Genomic DNA, 18,293 nt, shown 5'->3' with positions numbered 1-18,293 from the left:
CTAGCACCTCATTGTGTGTATAATGTTTTCTGTTTGCTTTTGGTTATTGTTGGTGGTCTTTTGGACTCTTTGTTTTGTATTTCTATATATATATATTTTCAGTATATGAAACCCAGGATGGGGGAAATCTATAGAGACAGTAATTGGATTAAGAGTTCCCCCGGGGGCACGGCAGGGGAAGGGGGGACGGAGAAATGGGGAGCTGAGATAAAGGAATACAAGAAGGAAGAGAATGCTCTAAAATCGATTGGTGTAGTGAATGTACAACACTTATTGACAGGACGGAACTATTAAATTGTATGATGTTTGGATTGTGTTCCAATAAAATTGTTTACTAAAAAAAAAAAAAAAGGAAGTCTCCAGAAAACTTGGCCCAGGTACCATCTGATACAAGAAGTCGTTCCTCGTATCCCCAAGGCAAAGTAGACAAGCTCCCCTCCTCTCTGCTTCAACAGCCATATCATCATCCTTATGTTTTGTGAGTGTTGACTTGCCTTTGAGCTTCTTACGGGCAGAGAGTTTATCTGAAGTCCCAGCACCTAGCACATGGCCGATAGTTTGTTCAGTAGGTGTTTAAATAAGTCAATGAAGGCGGAGTAGATAAACATCGTGCCACCTCTCTCCACTGCTTTCTCCGCCAGGGAGCAGGGCTTAAAGCCCTTCCATCTCCCTAGACTGGGGAGAGGGACCAGAAATACTCCTGGTCCCACTGCTTCCCCACTAGACTTCCAGAGGTCAAACAAACAAAAGCAAATGGAAATCTTCTGTTGTGGTCAGAAAAGAGACAGTGGCCAGTCAACATCTCTGGGGACTTTGGCCCTCTGCCCCCACCCCAGCCCCTCTCTGAAGTCTCACTCACCAGAGCCCTGGTAGTGGTTCAGAAGCGTTTTGTGTCAGAAACTCACAGGGGGAGTTCTATCCTGCTCTATAGGGTCAATATGAGGCAACATGGCCTCGATGGCAGTGATGTTGGTGGCAATGGGAGGGAGGGCTGTTTATTTGCTAGTTTTGGGGAAATCTCACTCACTCTTTGCCATCGAGTCAATGCTGACAAATAACTAATGACCTGATAGTTCAAGGTAACACTGCCCCTGTGGGTTTCTGAGACCATAAATTTTTATGGGAATAGACATCTAGGTAAGTGTTAAACCCAGGTTTGACAACTCTATCCTCTCTACCCCTCAGAGAATAAGCCACCTGGTCCCAAACAAGCTGGCTGCTTGTAGCCCACCTTTGGCAGTGCTCCTCAAGGCCACCAGTCCACCTACTGCCACCCAGAGGGATTAGTGAGAGGCAAGCCAGATGAGATATTCCAACCAGACATGGGGGTTGGTGGGACTCTCTGGATTTTGCCCCTCCTAGAAAACAGGGGTATCTTGGACAACCTCGTTTTCCTTCTTCTCCAAGGAACTCAACCAGCCTGAATTCAGGTTGCCAAAGACCAAATTCCACTTACCTTTCAACCCTTTTTATTTCTTGTCCAGAGAAAAGGGGCAATGGGCTTATCTGACCAGGGAATGCCAGGAGGGCCCGAGGTAGGGCCAGGGACAAGGCAGAGGCAGCAGCAGCAGCAGGATCAGTGGGGTCCATCCTTACAGCGGGTGCTAAGGGCAGGCAGGCGGTGGGGTCTCCTGTTTCTCAGAACCTTCTGCAATCTTTTGGCCTTTCCTGGGAGACCCTTTTATAAGGCCTGCCTGAACTCATAAATTATTCAGGAAGGCAAGGGTGGGGGTGGACTTGTTCTGGGAGGGGAATGAAAATTTAGGGAAGGCGCTCCAGGAGGACTAGCTGGGCTCCTGGGTGCGAAATCTCTCCCAGTTGAATAAACAAAGGGTCAGTGGGGGGCGAGGGGCTTTCTTTGCCTCCAAGTCAGAAAGAAAAGCACTGAAGGGACAAACCAGACACCATTTGTGCAAATCCCCCAGGCAGCAGCAAGGCCGGAGTGGGGAGAGGAGGGGAGGTCATTAGCACCCAAAACCCACAAAAACTCTTCAGGAACAGAAGGCTGGGTAGACAGACATAACTCCGAAGGGCCAGCTGCCATGCTGGAGAATGAGAGACTCATAGGTTATCTCAGCTCAAGCCCCCAATGGTTTTGCCAGGGCAACTTCATACCTGCGGAACTGTCAGTCAACATAGCCCTGGGGTGGGGACAAAGGAGGTTCTTCGGTGGAACAGGCGTGATAAACCGCAAGTCTTTTTTCCAGCCTTTGAAGCTCAGCGACTGAAGAAGGGGCCGGGGTAGTAGGGAAACAAGGCTTTTGGAGGGTCTCCGATTCAGATTCCAAATCTCAGAAGCTTCACATTCCCCCAGGGTGTTAGAGGAAGAAGAAGCTCTACCCAACCGTGAAGCTGCTGAGGACTGTCCCTGACCCACAGGCCTCAGGCCTCTCACGTGCTAGGTGAAGGTAAGGGCTCAATGGTCCCAAAAGGTTCTGCCAGCCTGAACACTCTGTTACTGGGAGCTGGACAAATGGGTACTGACCCCAGGCAAGTCCAGGGGCTCAAGTACAGCCCTTGGCCTTAGGCAGATCACTGGGCCGCTGCCAAAAGCGGCTTCTCATTACAACGACTGGCAGACTCCTCAGGCTTTAGAGGCCTTGAAAACATTCCTCCTAAACTCCAACACTGGCACAGATTTATCTTCCTGGATATTCATCACAGCCTGGTGTGGAATCATCAAAAATTAGCAGGAACCATCGCTAGGAGACCAGTGACATGATGTAGGGTACGTGCTTACATCCAAATATGAGACAGGGACCCCATCGTCACATTTTAAGAAATATTATGAGCTACACAGAAACTGGGGGCCAAAATCTGATGATCTGGACATCACTTTTTGGTCTTTTGGCTAAGATCAAGTACAGAAAGTGTGATTCACTTTAAAAGGTTGGTTAATTAAGTCATTGAATGGTTATAAAGTTTCCGTTAAACTTGGCCTGGTTGAAGACTTAAGAAGAGTTGCTACACTGGAGAGTTTTTTAAAAAGCCACAAACAAACTCAGCTTCTGAAATACTAAAATAGTACTTAAGAGATTATTCCAGTTGGGTCAGAAAAAATATAGACAGTACCTAGAAAAAGAAAGGCGCATCAGGAGTGAAGAGAACGCTACAGTGGTTTGGACAGTTGGAATATGGGTGATTTTTACTTCTTTGTGCTGTCTACATTTTCTACCCATTTTTTTTCAACGAACTGAGCCAAAGTTAAGGCACACAGAAGCACAAGTCCTAAAACCAGGAAACCGATTGCACTGGTGACCTCTTGGTTAGCATCTGAGCCCTTAAGATGTGCGTCACCCTGGGACTCTATAGATGCTTAGCTATCCATAGAGATTGCTCTTGATGGCCAGAATTCTATGATGGCTCCCCCACTTCAAAACCAAACCAAACCTAATGCCAACGAGTGAGTTATGACTCCTAGCGGCACTCTATAAACCCCAACCCCCAAAGCAACTTCCCTGCCATTGAGTGCCCACTGACTCACAGTGACCCTAGGGGACAAGAGAGCTAACCCTGTGGATTTCTGAGACTGTAGATGAAGCCACTCGCCCTTCTTCTGGGGCCCATCCCCCTCAGCCTGCTGGCTTGAAGATCCACATCTGTCACAAAGTAAAAAATGGGAGCTTGCCTCTGTTCCTTAGCACTTAGCCCAGAGTGGGGAGAAGGTAGCCAGCAGGGTCTCAGGAAAGGTCTTTAGAGGGAATGTGCTGATTTCAATGGATAACCATAGTGGGCATTTTATTAGCAGGCAAGAAAGAACTGGTATAAATAAGCTGATCTTTCCTGAAGACAAAAAGCAAAAGACGAAAGAGACTGTTGGCCAAGTTCTCAATTCAGGAACGCTCCTCTTGGCCTCCTTCGCTATCCTCTTCCTCTGCCCATACCTCAAGTCAGTGGTTCTTCCGCTCAGGAGCATTCGGGCTCTCACTCCGTGTCCTCTAACAGCCAAGCATGCTTCCACATTTGGTCAGCGATGGCTTTGGCAGAGCTTCTCGTGCCTCGCCTGAGCCAGGAACTGTTTGGCATGGCCTAGCAAGGAGTGGGCAGGAGAGAACGTGGTTCTATAGAGCTTGCCTCCATGGGGTGCCTAAAGAGGTTGGCAAGACTTGTATGGAGGAATACAGGTTCACTTGACTTCAGTGGGGTGCTTGTGCTTCCCAGTGATCCTTGAGCATGTGCCCTTGTCCAGGGCCCAGCTCCTGCCTCCATATTCCCCTGGGCCACTTTCCAAACTTCCTTCAACTCCCTACCACGGCCCTGCCCCACCCTTTCCCCACACAGAACAACCTCTCCTCCTACTTCCCTGAGAAAACAGAGGCCTTCAAGCATGAATTACCTCAGTGCCCTGCCCCACCTCCCCAAATTGGACTGCCTCTCCAACTTAGGATCTTGCCCTCCCTTTTCAAGGGACAAGGTGCCTCTCTCGTTAAAGGCTAATCGCTCTGCCTGGGCCTTGGCCTCATCCACCCTCCTACTCAGAGTGCTTCCTCCAGACATGCTTTTTGTCTTCAGGAACGATCAGCTTATCTACACCACCTCTTTCTTGCCAGCTAATAAAATGCCTGCTTCTGTTATCCATTAAAACAAGCACATTCCCTCTCCAGATGGGTTCTCTAGTGCCCCTGCCTTGCCTGCTCACTCTCAATCCTTTCTTTATTCTATTTGCCTTCTCCTCCCCCCCTCCCCTCCTCCTCCTCCTCCTCCTCCTCCTTCTTCTTCCTCTTCTTCTTCTTCTTCTTCTTCTTCTTCTTCTTCTTCTTCTTCTTCTTCTTCTTCTTCTTCTTCTTCTTCTTCTTCTTCTTCTTCTTCTTCTTCTTCCTTCTCTCATATCGTGCCTGGACCTGCAACTTGCTTCAAGCAGAATTTTCCCAATTTCCCAGTCACATCTCATACAACTAAGGACATTTTCAAAGGTCACCAATGACCTCCTACTTGCCAAATCCAGTGATCTCTTTGAACTCTGGGTGGCAAAAACTTGTTGGCCAAGCTCTCAATTCAGAAACTCTCTTCTTGGTCTCTTTTCTTGTCCTCTTCCTCTGCCTGTACTTCAAATCAATGGTTCTCAAATGAGGCTGATTGATGGCAAGATTTCCAGTGATTCGTTGCAAAAGGAGGTGAACATCAGTAGCATGCTTTCTTTGAGACTCAAAATATATTGCATTGTTAAGGGCCTTCATGCCAAGAACCTATCTATCCTTCGGGTGGTAAAAAAAATTCTTCTCTCACTTTTTTCAGTGGTGGTGATGATGGATGCTATGTTATTTCTTTCATGTTCTTCCTTGGTCAAATAAAATATTTGCTCTTCTATGTCAGTCCCACAAATTTTTATGGAAGGCGTGAAATAAGGAGAGCTAAATCTCCAGGCTCAAATGTTTCAGGTAGGTATTGCCAAAGCATGCCTGAGTTGAATTGTTTTTCTGTCTCACAAACCTCCGCTGTCCCTTTCTCAATAACAGCATTGTGTTGACCCAGTCACTCAAGGTGGAAATATCTGCCATCAAGTCACATTGATTTTATTCTTCACTATGTGTCCTCTGTCCTCTCTATGGTCCCAGCTATGTCTTCATTCAGAGCCATATTCATCCTCTTACTTTGATACCTGAAGCAGCCTTCAGACAGGTTCTTTACTTGACCTTTCCAATCCATCCACAGCTGTCCTGGGGAATCTTTCCAAAACAAAGAACTGAGCATGGTCCTCCTCTGCGTGAAAACATCCACTGATGCGCAGTCGGAAATGAGCAAATTCCTCAATGTGGTGGTCAAAGCCCTTTGTCTCCTTGACTCAGGGAGCTTCTTCCATATTATGCAACCCCCCAGTGGCCCTTCACACGACCACCAATTGTAAGCCCTCTTGACTCCATCTAAATTCAGAAAGCCCCTTATCTCCAATCTTCTCAGGGTTGCGAGCCTCTGAAGTTCCTAGGCACGCCTTGCATAACTGAAGAATCAAACCCACAGCCATCGAGTGAATTCCGACTCCCCGCAATCCTATGAGACAGAGCAGAACGGCTGCATAGGGATCTGAGACCATTGGCCTTTATGGGAGCAGACAGTCTTAGCTTTCTCCCATGGAACAGCTAGGGGATTTGAACTATTTGGCTTTTTGATTAGCAGCCCAGTGCTTTACACATCGAGTTATCAGAGTTTATCAAAAATGAGGGTGGATGCAGGACCCTTCTTGACACAGCATGTTCCCAACTGTACGACACAACCATTGGCAAGGATCAAAATCAATGTAGAGGGTGGGAAGAAATTTTAAAAAATGAATAGCAAAGAAAAAAGTAAATTGCCTATTTAAGGATATGTGTTGTTCTGTGAAGCTTATGTTATATCTATGTGTCTATCGAAAGACAGACAGATAGATGATAGATAGATAGTTAAATGTATGGGGCCGTGCTGGAAAATGTGTTCCTTATTGTGGGATGTTAGCAAAACATTTTCCACTGCCCAAAAGGGAGGAAGGGCTACATGTTATTTTGTGATTCATTTAGTCAGTGATGTTCATATCTCAATCCTTACTCTTAAAATGGCTCTGTTCTGTTGTCACTGATGGGTGTAAAAGAGATCAGGAAAAACAGCAATGCTAAGAAGACTTCATGGAGGATGGGGAGATGGAGCTTGGCAGGATTGACATTTTAAAATAGGTTGAGAGAAGGGGGAGCTGTGATCCTGGCAGGGAGAACTGGCACCGTGGCAGATCATAAGAGAACATTTGTTAAACATTTATGTGCCGAGCAGTGTTCTAAGCACTTTGCGTGGATTGAGCTAGTATTGCAAGTCTCATTTTCTAAATGAGGAAACTGAGTCCAAAAGAGATTCAAGGAAGTTGCTCCAAGCTCACAGAACTACAAGTAACAAGGCTGGGTTTGTTGTGGTGGTCGTTTCGGTTTTAGTGAAAACACACTTGGCGAAACACACCCCCGCTCATATTTCTACAGGTGCAACCCAGTGGCATGTGCTGCATTCCTCACCATTGCACTCTCTCTGATGGTGTTCTTTTACCACCATTGCCTTAGTCTCTCTAACGCTTCTCATCCTGGCCTTCGTTACTGTTCATAGTTAGAGCAAATACACAGGCAATCCCCAACTTACGATGGGGTTCCATTCTGTTGACACCATCGTAAATGGGTTCCGACAGAAGTCAAATGCTTCATCTTTAAAGTGTTCATTATCATTGGCTTGTATTATAGTATCCTTATAAAAGCTATCATTATTTGTCTTTGGGGGTGGAACACATGACATATAAAGATACAGATATATTCTAAAATTGTATGTAGTGTATAATGCTAACCATAAGATGTTTAAAAAAAGATAGTTCTAAGTGAAGTTTCTTGTAATTCTACTATATCACAAATCAGAAACGACCTATAATTATTTACAATGCCCACAGAGAACATTCTTTACTAATTGTTTCTTAAAGATGACATCAAGGGATAATTGCAGTGCATAAATTGAAGATTTTCTCCAAAGAATAGATTCAAAGGCTCCCCCAGTCTAGTAAGTCTAGATTCTGTCGGCATTTGAAATTCTGTCCCCCGCCCTTTTCCTCCATTATGATCTGGGTTTATCTATGAATTTCTTGAACTGAACATTCTGTAAAAGTAGCTGAACACCATCCACTTCCTCCAGCCGTATGGCTAAGAAGGCCATAGTTCATGGTGGGTAGTTAGACCTTTAATCAAGTTATTTCTCTGACTTCTGAGTCCCTTTCCTCTGCTGCTCCAGGGGAATAGACACTGGACTAGGGAATGAGACAATAACTCTAAAAGGAATAGCAGGGCAATTGCTTGGACAGTCCTACAAAGCCAGGGCCCTGGGCACTCAAACCAACAGAACTAATTCCATGAGATGTTTGGGTGTACTTAAATAGTATCAGCAACTTTAGTCTCTCTCTCTCTCTCTCTCTCTCTCTCTCTCTCTCTCTCTCTCTCTCTCTCTCTCTCTGTGTGTGTGTGTGTGTGTGTGTCTTCCACTGTCTCTCCTCTCATTGATATTATTTTTGTAAATTATATATAGAACAGTATGTGCCATGCCATTCTTTTTTTTTGGTAAACAACTGATTGACATCAGTTTTATTCATCAAGTTGATCCCCCTTAATCACTGCCAATTTTACCCTCCTAAAAACCACCACTTCCCAGAGAATAAGTTCCTCTCTACTTCTCCCCTCTCATCCCAGGGAACTAGTCTTGCCCACTGGTCTCTCTCTGTTTACTTATCCTAGTCTTTGAATATAAGTGATGCCATACAGTATTCGTTCATTTGTGAATGACTTAGTTCACTCAGCCTGATGTCTTTGAGGTCCAACCAATGTTGTAGCCTGGATCAAAACCTCAATTCTCTTTGTGGCCGAAGACTATTCTATTGTATGTGTACTATCAGTACTGGTCCACGCGATGATGCTGAGCACTTAGGCAGTTTGTGCCGCTTGCAGCCGTGAACTGTGCCACGACAAACAGCGGCATGTTTTGTGTGTTCAAGCCATTACGTTCCAGTCCCTAGGGTTTATAGCAAGAATATTACTTTGAGGACTAAGGTGCCCTTGACCCAGGCCATGGTATTTTCATTTGCCTCATCTGTGTGTGAAAGTTGGACATTTTATAATGAAGCCAGAAGAAGTGTTTATCTACATTGTGGTGCTGGAGTAGACTATTGAAAGTGCCACGAACTGCCAAAAGGATAAGCAACTCTGTCTTGGAAGAAGTATGGCCAGAATGCTCCTTAAAGGCAAGGATAGCAAGACTTGGGCTTACATACTTTGGACATGTTGTCAGGAGAGACTAATCCCTAGAGAAGGACATCTTGTAGGTGGGCAGCCAAAGAGAGGAAGGCCCTTAAGGAGATGGACTGACACAGTGGCTGTAACAATGGGCTCACGCATTGGAAGCATGGTGAGGATGGCGCAGGACCAGGTAGTGTTTCATTCTGTCCTGCACAGGGTCACTATGGATCAGAACCAATGCGATGACACCCAAGAACAACAAAAGCAGGGTTTATACTTGAGTCACGTGACTATTTGATTCCCCTCCCCCCCTTTTTTGAGGAAATGACAAGGCAGGGATTGGACTCAAGTAGTCTCGGCGCTCTCACCCACTGCACCAACCCTGGGAGCCAGGCAGGCAAGCAAATGTCCAGGGAACCCAGAAAGCCGAGCAGCGGGAAAGTGATGAAGAGGGGTCTGGACTGCCAGATTGGATGTCCCTGGAACAACTTCTGCCCTCACCACCCCGAAGAAAATCATACTGGTGGGGGGGGTGTAGAGAAAGGGGGGACCAATCCCAATGATGGATGTATAACCCCCACCCCCTCCCAGGGAGACGAACAACAGAAACATGGGTGAAGGGAAATAACTGACAGTGTAAGACATGAAAATAACAATTATTTATAATTTCTCATGGGTTCATGAGGGTGGAAGGGGGTAAGGGAGGAAAACAATGAGGAGCTGATACCAAGGGCTCAAGTCGAAAGACAATATTTTGAAAAAGATGATGGCAACATATGTCCAAATGGGCTTGACCCGATGGATGGATGGATGGATGGATGGATGGATGGATGGATGGATGGATGGATGGATGGATTTTGAGAAAACCTGTCGGATACCCCAAAAAATTGATTGAAAACCAAGAAAAGAAATAAAGAAAGAAAATCTTACTCTGTCCCTCTAGCCTCTGCCTCTCTAGCCAGGGCCTCTGGGACTGAAGACAGGAAACCTGGAAGCCCAGGGAGGGTGCCAGGGAGCAGTAAGCAGCCAGGAAGAGTCTGCTCTGAGGAAGAAAGAGGCAGATTCTCTCCGCAGGCCTGTGTGCAAAGCAGAAATAGCAAATGGTACCCGAGGCCTCTAGCCTCTAGTCCAAATGTCCCAAATGTGCCAGATCTTGGATCCAGTCCTTTGGATTCCTGGGACAGGTGGTCCCCTCTGAGAACAGTTTGTTGTTGGGTCAGTTCCTCTCTGGCACCCTCAGCCTCTTGGCCAACCATTTGAGCCAGGGCAGGGGCCCATGTGGTGCCTGCTCTCTGGCAGAGCCTCTTGCAGCTCTCCATTTGCTCCTCATTTGGAAGGCAGAGACTTAAAACAACAAAACGCGGAGGGAGGAGGAGCGGGTGAGGAGGCGGGTGCTTGGGAAGGTCACTCTCAGCTGGGCTCCCTATCTCTCTCCAAGGCTCCCTTTCTGGGTGCTTCGACTTCTCTGGACCCTCTTCCCAAGACAACCTCCTTCCTCTGCCCTGCCAGAGGCCTGGGATGGAGGGATGCGGCCCTTTCAATAGTACACTCTTTTCTTCTCCTGTTGGCCTCGATGGCCTGCTGAGTCTACTGAAGTCGGCAAACGCTCCCGGTAACCAGTAGCAGATGCCCTTCTGGAAGGCTTAGTTATTATCGACGGAACCAATAATAATGATGGCGAGAATAGTAACCACCACAATAACAGCTTTTATTGCATGCTGACTGTGTGCCGGACTCCGAGCTAAGCACATTCTTGATTTGTTATTTCATTTACTTCGTAGAAAAAGTCCTACTGAGTATGTTTTATTGGTGCTCCCATTTAAAGACTAGTGGGAAATGGAGACAGAGATTAATACAGCCAGTGAGTCCCCGGTGTGAGCTGGAAATTCTCATCTGCTTTGTTCCAAAACGGGATGAGTTTCTAGAATACACCTCTATGGAGGGTTGGAACCATTTGGCAATTGCCCAGGTTGCCTGACTTAGGGGCCTGATTGCTGCTGTGGAGCCAGGAGTCTGGCAGGACTGACTAATGGAAGTAGGCAATGGTGAGCACACCTGAGCAAGCCTTCAGCCAGCTCATCCGCAGTGCTCTGAGATGGGCCCGACCTGGTAAGGGCATGATCAGCTGGACTGCAAAATGAAGTAACGGCCAGTGCTTGACGCAGAACTCACTAGACCTTGCTATGCAGGGCTAGGACTCCCTCTCTAGCTCAAGCCCTTATGACTGCTTATCTTTTAAAGGGAAAGGGTTTGAACTCTAGGGTTAGACAGAGTTTCACTTCCAGCGCGAACATTTACACCTTGGGCAAGTGGCTGAACCTCTCCACCTATTTGCCCAGCTGTGAGATGGGGGCATAATGGTTCTTGCAGAGGCAGTGAATTACTTAAGGTGGTTCATCTGGCCAACATCTCTAACTCCCACCAAACAACCTTACCCTGCATGGGACTGCTAAGAAGGTGGAGGAAGATATTGATAGAATTCACTTGTGAGTCATTGCAAACAGGATTGCCTGGCGTTGCATCCTGCTGTGTATCAAATGAGCCCTCTGAGTACCAGGAGGAGGGATCTCATTACCAGCCAGGGCCAGGAGGGGAGCACTTCCTCTAGACTCAAGTGAACCTCCTGGATCCAGAAGACAGCTATCCCATCAGAGGAGCATGGAGCAGAGCCATAACCAGAACATGCAGCAGATTGATGGACTGCCCAATCCGGGGAGCAAGAAAAGCGGAGTGTTTTCGTGCTTGCGGAGTGGGGTGCCTCTGGGCACTTAATTGGGGAAAGTGAACTTGTTGATCCACAAGAATGGACGTGAGTCCCTTTGGGCTGAGGCTTACTGGAGTGGGGTGCCTCTGGGCCCTTAACTCAGGAATTTGGCCTTGCTGACCAATAGAATGTACGCTAAATGCCTTCCGGTGGCCTTTGGGTTGAGGCTCGCAGCAAAGGGATATGGTGGGCATTTATTAGCAGACCTGACCGACCTTTATGACATGTCCTGATGACTCAACCCCGAGCATTTCTCCACTGGCATGACAACTCAGGAACTTCCTTAATGAACACTTTAATCATGATTTTTGTCTGTGAGCTTTGTGTAACCATTGTAGTGTGTTTCAGAACCCGGTGAGGTAAACTAGGTAACTTGACAACATCTCAGTCACTACCTCACAGGGTTGTAGATGATCTAATGGAATAGTGTGTGCATTTTGCTTAGAGCCTGGTAAGTGTTAGGCACTCGGCCTATGTTGCTGTTTTCACCACAATGGTGATTCCAGCCCCACCCCCACCCTACCACGGATGATTCATAGGGACCCTATAGGACAGGTTAGAACTGCCCCTGTGGCTTTCTGAGATGGAAAGCCCCATCTTTGTCTCTCCCTCTGAACTGACTGGTGGTTTGGAATTGCTGGCCTTTCAGATGGCAGCCTGATGAAGGACTGCTCCACCACCAGGGTTCCTGCTCACTGTGATGGCTCCCCGACGCCCTGCACATACACCATCAAGTAATTGTGGTTGGCTTTGGAAGCCGGCCTATGTTGGAATTCCTCCCTCCGGAGTGTATAATCCAGGTGACCTTGAGTAACTCCACCAATGTTTCTGAGCCTGGACTTACTGAGGGCGAGACTAATAGTGCTCAGCTCGCAGGGCCGGAGTAAGCATAAAATGAAATACTGTACGTAGACTGGTGTTCCTTCTTTTGGTTCCACAAGTCTTCAGATGAAGATTCAGCTTCTTTAAAAACATAGGTTTCCTTGGGCTCACACACCAGGACTGATAGGAGTATTCATGAACTTTCTCCATATTTTAAGTCTGATCTCCAATTCAAAGCTGTCTGCTCCTATAAAGACTGCTGGCCTCAGAAACCCTATATAGAGTAACTGTAAATCAGAATTAATGCAATGGTTCTCTCCTCTGACCCACTTCCCCACCCCAGTCCATGAATCAAATTCTTTCTCTTCCATCCAGACTTTTCTCAGAGTCACACTTAACTCCAAGAAGCCCCTAAGCCATCTTAACATCTCCCTCGCTTCACAGACCTCTCATCCAAGCCCCTCCCATGGAGAGAGTGAAAGCCTTCTTTTTAGTTACCTATTCTAAAGTGAGCCAATTCTCAGTATCAAAGTGACCAGGGAAAGGAATATGACTTCCTCTTTCCTCCCCCTAAAAGTACCTAGCACCGGACTGCATACCCAGCAGGCATTCGTCTCATGTGAATGGACTGGTATTTGATTCGGGGTAGTTGGCCCAAAAAGAATAGATTCACTCTAGCAGAGCCTTTGGTGCTGCAGGATGGATGATAAACAGCTCTGATAGGTTCATGGGCCAGGATGGGATTCTCTAGTAGAATGTTGACGCTCCAAAACAGACAAGTCAGGGACTCGGGAGGAAGGGCGGAGGGTGGCTTTAGGGAGGAGACATTGTCTTGGCTGGAACCGCTTCACAGCATGTGTAGCAAAGGTCCTTGGAGGAAAGGAACCTACAAATCCTTTCCTTTCCTTCCTTCCCAATTGTCTCTTTTATTGATAGGACATTTTCTAAGTAAGATTAAAGCTTAAATATATATATATTTAAATTTATATATATAAATATATATATATATATATATATATATATATATATAAAGTGGTTTCATCTCCACCATCCACAGGCCTCTTCCTTTTCTTAGGACTGACATAGACAAGAAGGCCAAAAAAAATGTGGTTCAGGGGAACCCATTCTATGATTCCTTGAGGCCCGTGGAAGGGGTTCCCTTCAAACAATATTCAGGATAATACTAAGGAGTTATGTACTTGTCTTTCCCACTGTGCTGACATTTGTGCTTCGGAAAGTAAAAGCAGTGGCACCAAAGTATATTCGTGTTATTCTGCATTACCATGCACTGCTGAGCAGAGAAATATGATTTTCATTTAAAAAAATTTTTGAAGCTGTAAAAGCGATGATTGTTGCTGCCGTTGTTAGGTATCATGAAGTTGATACAACAGAACCAATACCGCCTGGGCCTGTGTCATCCTCACAGATGCTGCTATGTTGGACCCCCCTTGTTGCAACCGCTGTGTCCATCCATCTCCTGGAGGGCCTTCCCCTTTGTCCCCCATCATCTGTTTTACCAGGCAGGACATCCTTTTCCAGGGACTGATCTCTCCTGATGGCATGTCCAAAATACAGGAGATGATGTCTCACCATCCCCTCTTCTAACACGCACTCTACCTGTACTTCTTCCATGACAGATTTGTCTGTTCTTCTGGCAGTGCACTGCCAGCACCCTAATGCAACCGCATCAATTCTCCAGCTGTCCTTATTCATGGTCCAACCTTCATGTGCACAGGAGGTGATGAGAAACGCCATGCCTTGGGTTAGGTGCGCTTTCGCTGTTAAACTGGCACTGTGCTCTTTAGCACTTTCAAAAGATCTTGTGCAGCAGATTTGTCTGATGGGCTACATCGTTTGATTTCTTGACTGCTGCTTCCAGGAACATGGATTGTGGATCCAAACAAAATGGAATTCTTGATGAATTTTGGTCTTTTTTTTCCATTGATAATAATGTTACCCATTGATCCAGTTGTGAAGATTGTTTTTCCTCTACATTGAGTTGGAATCCATACTGATGCTTGCAGACTTTAGTACAATCTTTCAGTGCATATCTTTCAAATCTTCCATTTGACACAATGAGAATTGTGCATAAAGGACTTCTGCACATTGAAGTATGATAGTTACGTGGAGGAAAATAACTTGTTGGATTGAATAGCAAGCTAAACTAACCAGTGCTTTTTTTTAACTAACAAATTCTTAATGAAATACCTTCTTAAAATTTTTTAGAGAATGGTTGCTGATATGTGAAAATTCTATCAAGAAAACTAAAAGAAAAAGAAACCAAGCTTGACTATGGTTATCATGGGTGACGTGGGAAGACTTGTTGTTTAGAAGCAGTACGTGTAAGTCAGTGGTGGTAGAATAATTTGGAAAAGGATATCAATAATGGTTGTACAACACAGAGTATTACCAATGGCACCGAATTATACATTGTAGAAGGTGTTGAATTGGAGAATGTTTGATTGTGTATATTTTGCCACAATTCAAAAGTAATCACACAAATAACAATGGGTGCAAGGAAGAAGAAAATGTTCTACAATTGATTATGGTAATTATTGTACAACTCTTCTTGATACAGTTGTGGATGACACATGGATGAAGTGTCAATACAGATAAGAGCTCTCAACACACGGAATCTAGGACCAATAAACCCCTCAGGAGGACCAATGGGAGTAGTGATACCATGAGAGTATGGGGAAGGGGAGGGTGAAAAGGGGGAGAAATGAGAAACTGACTACAATGACCGATGTATAATACCCCACTCCCACCCCCAGGGACAAACAACAGAAACATGGGTGAAGGGAAACAGTGGATAGTGTAAGATGAAAATAATTATAATGTATCAGGGTTTCATGAGGGAGGGAGCGAGGGTGGGGAAGGAGGAGAAAAAGAAGAACTAATAGCAAGGGCTCAAGTAGTAAGAAAATGTTTTGGAAATGATGATGCCAACAGATGTACACACGTGTTTCATATAATTGATGTATGGATTGTTAGAAGAGCTGCAACAGCCCTCAATAACATTATTTATTAATAGAAAAAACTGTTAAGAAATAATGGCTGACTAAGGCTATTCATATGTGGGTATCTGACCAGAATTTTCATGAAAATCAATAAAGTGTAGCCTGTCACCTCAAAGTAAAGAACTGATAGTATGTGCTGCTAATTATAGAATTTGGGCTTTCAAAAGCAGAATGTTGGAAAATGGCACTTGCCATTAGGCTTGGTGGTGATATCAAGGAATCATGAAATGAGTCCGATCATGAAACGAGTCAGTCTTTGGAGGATCGGTACAACCAAGAGGACCAATATTTTCCAAATGATTAGTATATGATATTCCAAAACCATGGGCATATATAGGATCCATTCAAAGTGTAAGATAAACCAATGGATTTTAATGTGTAAATGTTCTTTGGTATGCTTTCTGCTGCCTAACTGCAAACAAAGGTAAACTACCACTTGTCAAGTTTAGGTATAATAGCAAAGAAGACTATCCACCGTGTATTAGTTTTCTGTTAACAAAGCGCCATAAATTTAGCAGCTTAATACAGCACTCATTTATTCCCTCACAGAAGTCTGGCTCACTGGAGTTTCACAAGGCTGGGTTCCAGCTGGAAACTCAGGGGTTAAAAAAAATCCACATCCAAATGTACTCAGGTTCTTTCAGTTGGTGTTGATTTTAGGTCAATGTTGTTTTGCTGGCTGTCGGTCAAAGGTCACTCTTAGCTCCTGGGTTTGGCTTACATCTCACACAGGCCCCCTTAATCTTCAAACCAACAATGTCAAGTACTTCTCACACTTTGAATCTCTCCGCCTGCCTTTTCTGCCAAGGTCTCATGTGATGTGATTAGAGCCACAAAGGTAATCATCTCATCATACTTCATCATGCACACCTACATGCAAAGGGCAGGGGCTTATGCACACATGAAGGGCGTCTGGGGGTTATTCTGAGAATTTTGCTTTCCTCATTGTTGTTGTTAGGTGCCATCAAGTTGGCCTCAGATCCATAATAACCCCATATGTTACAAAGTAGAACTGCCAAGAATACCCTGTGGTCATATCGAGGGAAGCAGATTATCAAGCCTTTATTCCACAGAGCTCTCAAAGTAACTCTGTCACTGAGATGATTCTGACTCACTGTAACCCTACAGTGAAGGGTAGAACTTCCCCTCTGGGCTTCCGAGTTTGTAAACCCTAATAGGAACAGAGAGCATCATCTTTCCCTAAGGAGCACATGGTGGCTTCGAACTGCATAACCCCATGCAGCGCCAGGTGGGCTCAAACCTTTAACCTTGCTGTGAGCAGTTGATTGCCACTTCCTTGCACCACTTAAGTTCCATGTACATTTTTTAAAAAATAAAGGCTATTAAATATTTCCCCTTTCTCTAACACAGTGTTACATATTTTAGGAAACTGAATGCAAGAGCAGATGTGAGAATCCAAGCTATCCAGCCCTTCTTGAAGCAGATTTACAAAAATGTAATATAGATAGAAGGTAGGCAGGGAGGGAACACAGAGATGCTGATATCAAGGGCTCAAGTATAAAGTAAATATTTGGAAAATTATGATGGCAACAATTGTACAAATGTGCTTGACACAATAGATGGATATATGGATTGTGATTAAGAATTGTAAGTGCCCCCAATAAAATGATTAAAAAATTTTTAAATGTACTATAAATGCCACTCTTCTCATTTTTTGGGAACATTCTGCTTTTTAAAAAAAAATCAATTTATTTGGGTGGGGCTCATACAACTTTTATCATAATCCATACATCCATCTACTGTGTCAAGCACATTTGTATATTTGTTGCCATCATCATTCTCAAAACATTTGCTTTCTGCTTGAGCCCTTGATATCAGCTCCTCATTTCCCCCTCCCTCCCCCACCCTTCCTCCCTCACAAACCATTGATAATTTATTTAAAAAATTTTCATGTCTTACACTGTCCAATGTCTTCCTTTACCCACTTTTCTGTTGTCTGCCTCCCCAGGGAGGGGGTTATACGTAGATCATTGTGATCGGCTCCCCTTTTCTACCCCACCTTACCCTTACCCTCCTGGTATCGCTACTCTCATTATTCATTCTGAGGGGTTTATCTGTCCTGGATACCCTGTGTTTCCAGCTCTGATCTGTAACAGTGTACATGCTATGGTCTAGCCAGATTTGTAAGGTAAAATTGCGATCATGATAGTAGGGGGGGAAGCATTAAAGAACTAGAGGAAGGTTCTATGTTTCAACAGTGTATACAGCACCCTGACTGGCTCATCTCCCCACAACCCTTCTGTAAGGGAATGTCCAGTTGCTTACAGATGGGTTTTGGGTCTCCACTCCAAACTCCACCTAATTCACAATGATATGATTTTTTTGTTCTTTGATGCCTCATACCTGATACTATCAACACCTCTTGATCACCCAGGCTGGTGTGCTTCTTCCATGTGGGCTTTGTTGCTTCTCAGCTAGATGGCCGTTTGTTTATCTTCAAGCCTTTAAGACCCCACACACTATATCTTTTGATAACCAGGCACCATCAACTTTCTTCACCACATTTATGCACCCATTTTGTCTTCAACAATTGTGTCAGGAAGGTGAGCATCATGGAATGCCAGTTTAATAGAACAAAGTGTTCTTGCATTGAGGGAGTACATGAGTAGAGGCCCAATGTCCATCTGCTGCCATAATACTTCACTTATAAATATATGCACATAGATATATTCCCCATCCTCATATATTTATTTACATATGCACTTGCCTGTATTTAGATATCTATAAGTGCCCTTTGCTTCCTAGATCTTTCCTCTATCTCCTTTAACTTTCTTCTTGTCCCCCTATCATGTTAAGCCTTCATTTGGGTTTCAGTAATTCCTCTGTCGCATTGCCTTTGATCAAGTTCCACCAGGCCTCCTACACCTTCCTCACCATTGATTTTGGATCACTTGTTGTTCCCTTATCCCTGGGTTTGTTAATACCCACCTACTTTTCCCCGCCTCC

The 18,293-nt window shown here is 45.0% G+C and overlaps 1 protein-coding gene across 1 annotated transcript in view; it reads right to left on the bottom strand.

Moving 5' to 3' along the window:
- RIPPLY1 (ripply transcriptional repressor 1) overlaps positions 1 to 1,590 on the bottom strand; it is a 31,864-nt gene extending 30,274 nt beyond the window's left edge. Inside the window, exon 1 of the mRNA XM_075538444.1 lies at positions 1,457 to 1,590. Within this exon, the coding sequence (XP_075394559.1) occupies positions 1,457 to 1,590 (134 nt within the window). The remainder of the gene's footprint in view (positions 1 to 1,456) is intronic.
- Positions 1,591 to 18,293: the final 16,703 nt, after the last annotated feature.

Source organism: Tenrec ecaudatus, chromosome X (genome assembly GCF_050624435.1).
Source record: "Tenrec ecaudatus isolate mTenEca1 chromosome X, mTenEca1.hap1, whole genome shotgun sequence".
In the NCBI taxonomy this organism is placed as follows: Eukaryota; Metazoa; Chordata; class Mammalia; order Afrosoricida; family Tenrecidae; genus Tenrec; species Tenrec ecaudatus.
This window is presented reverse-complemented; position numbering and strand designations above follow the sequence as displayed.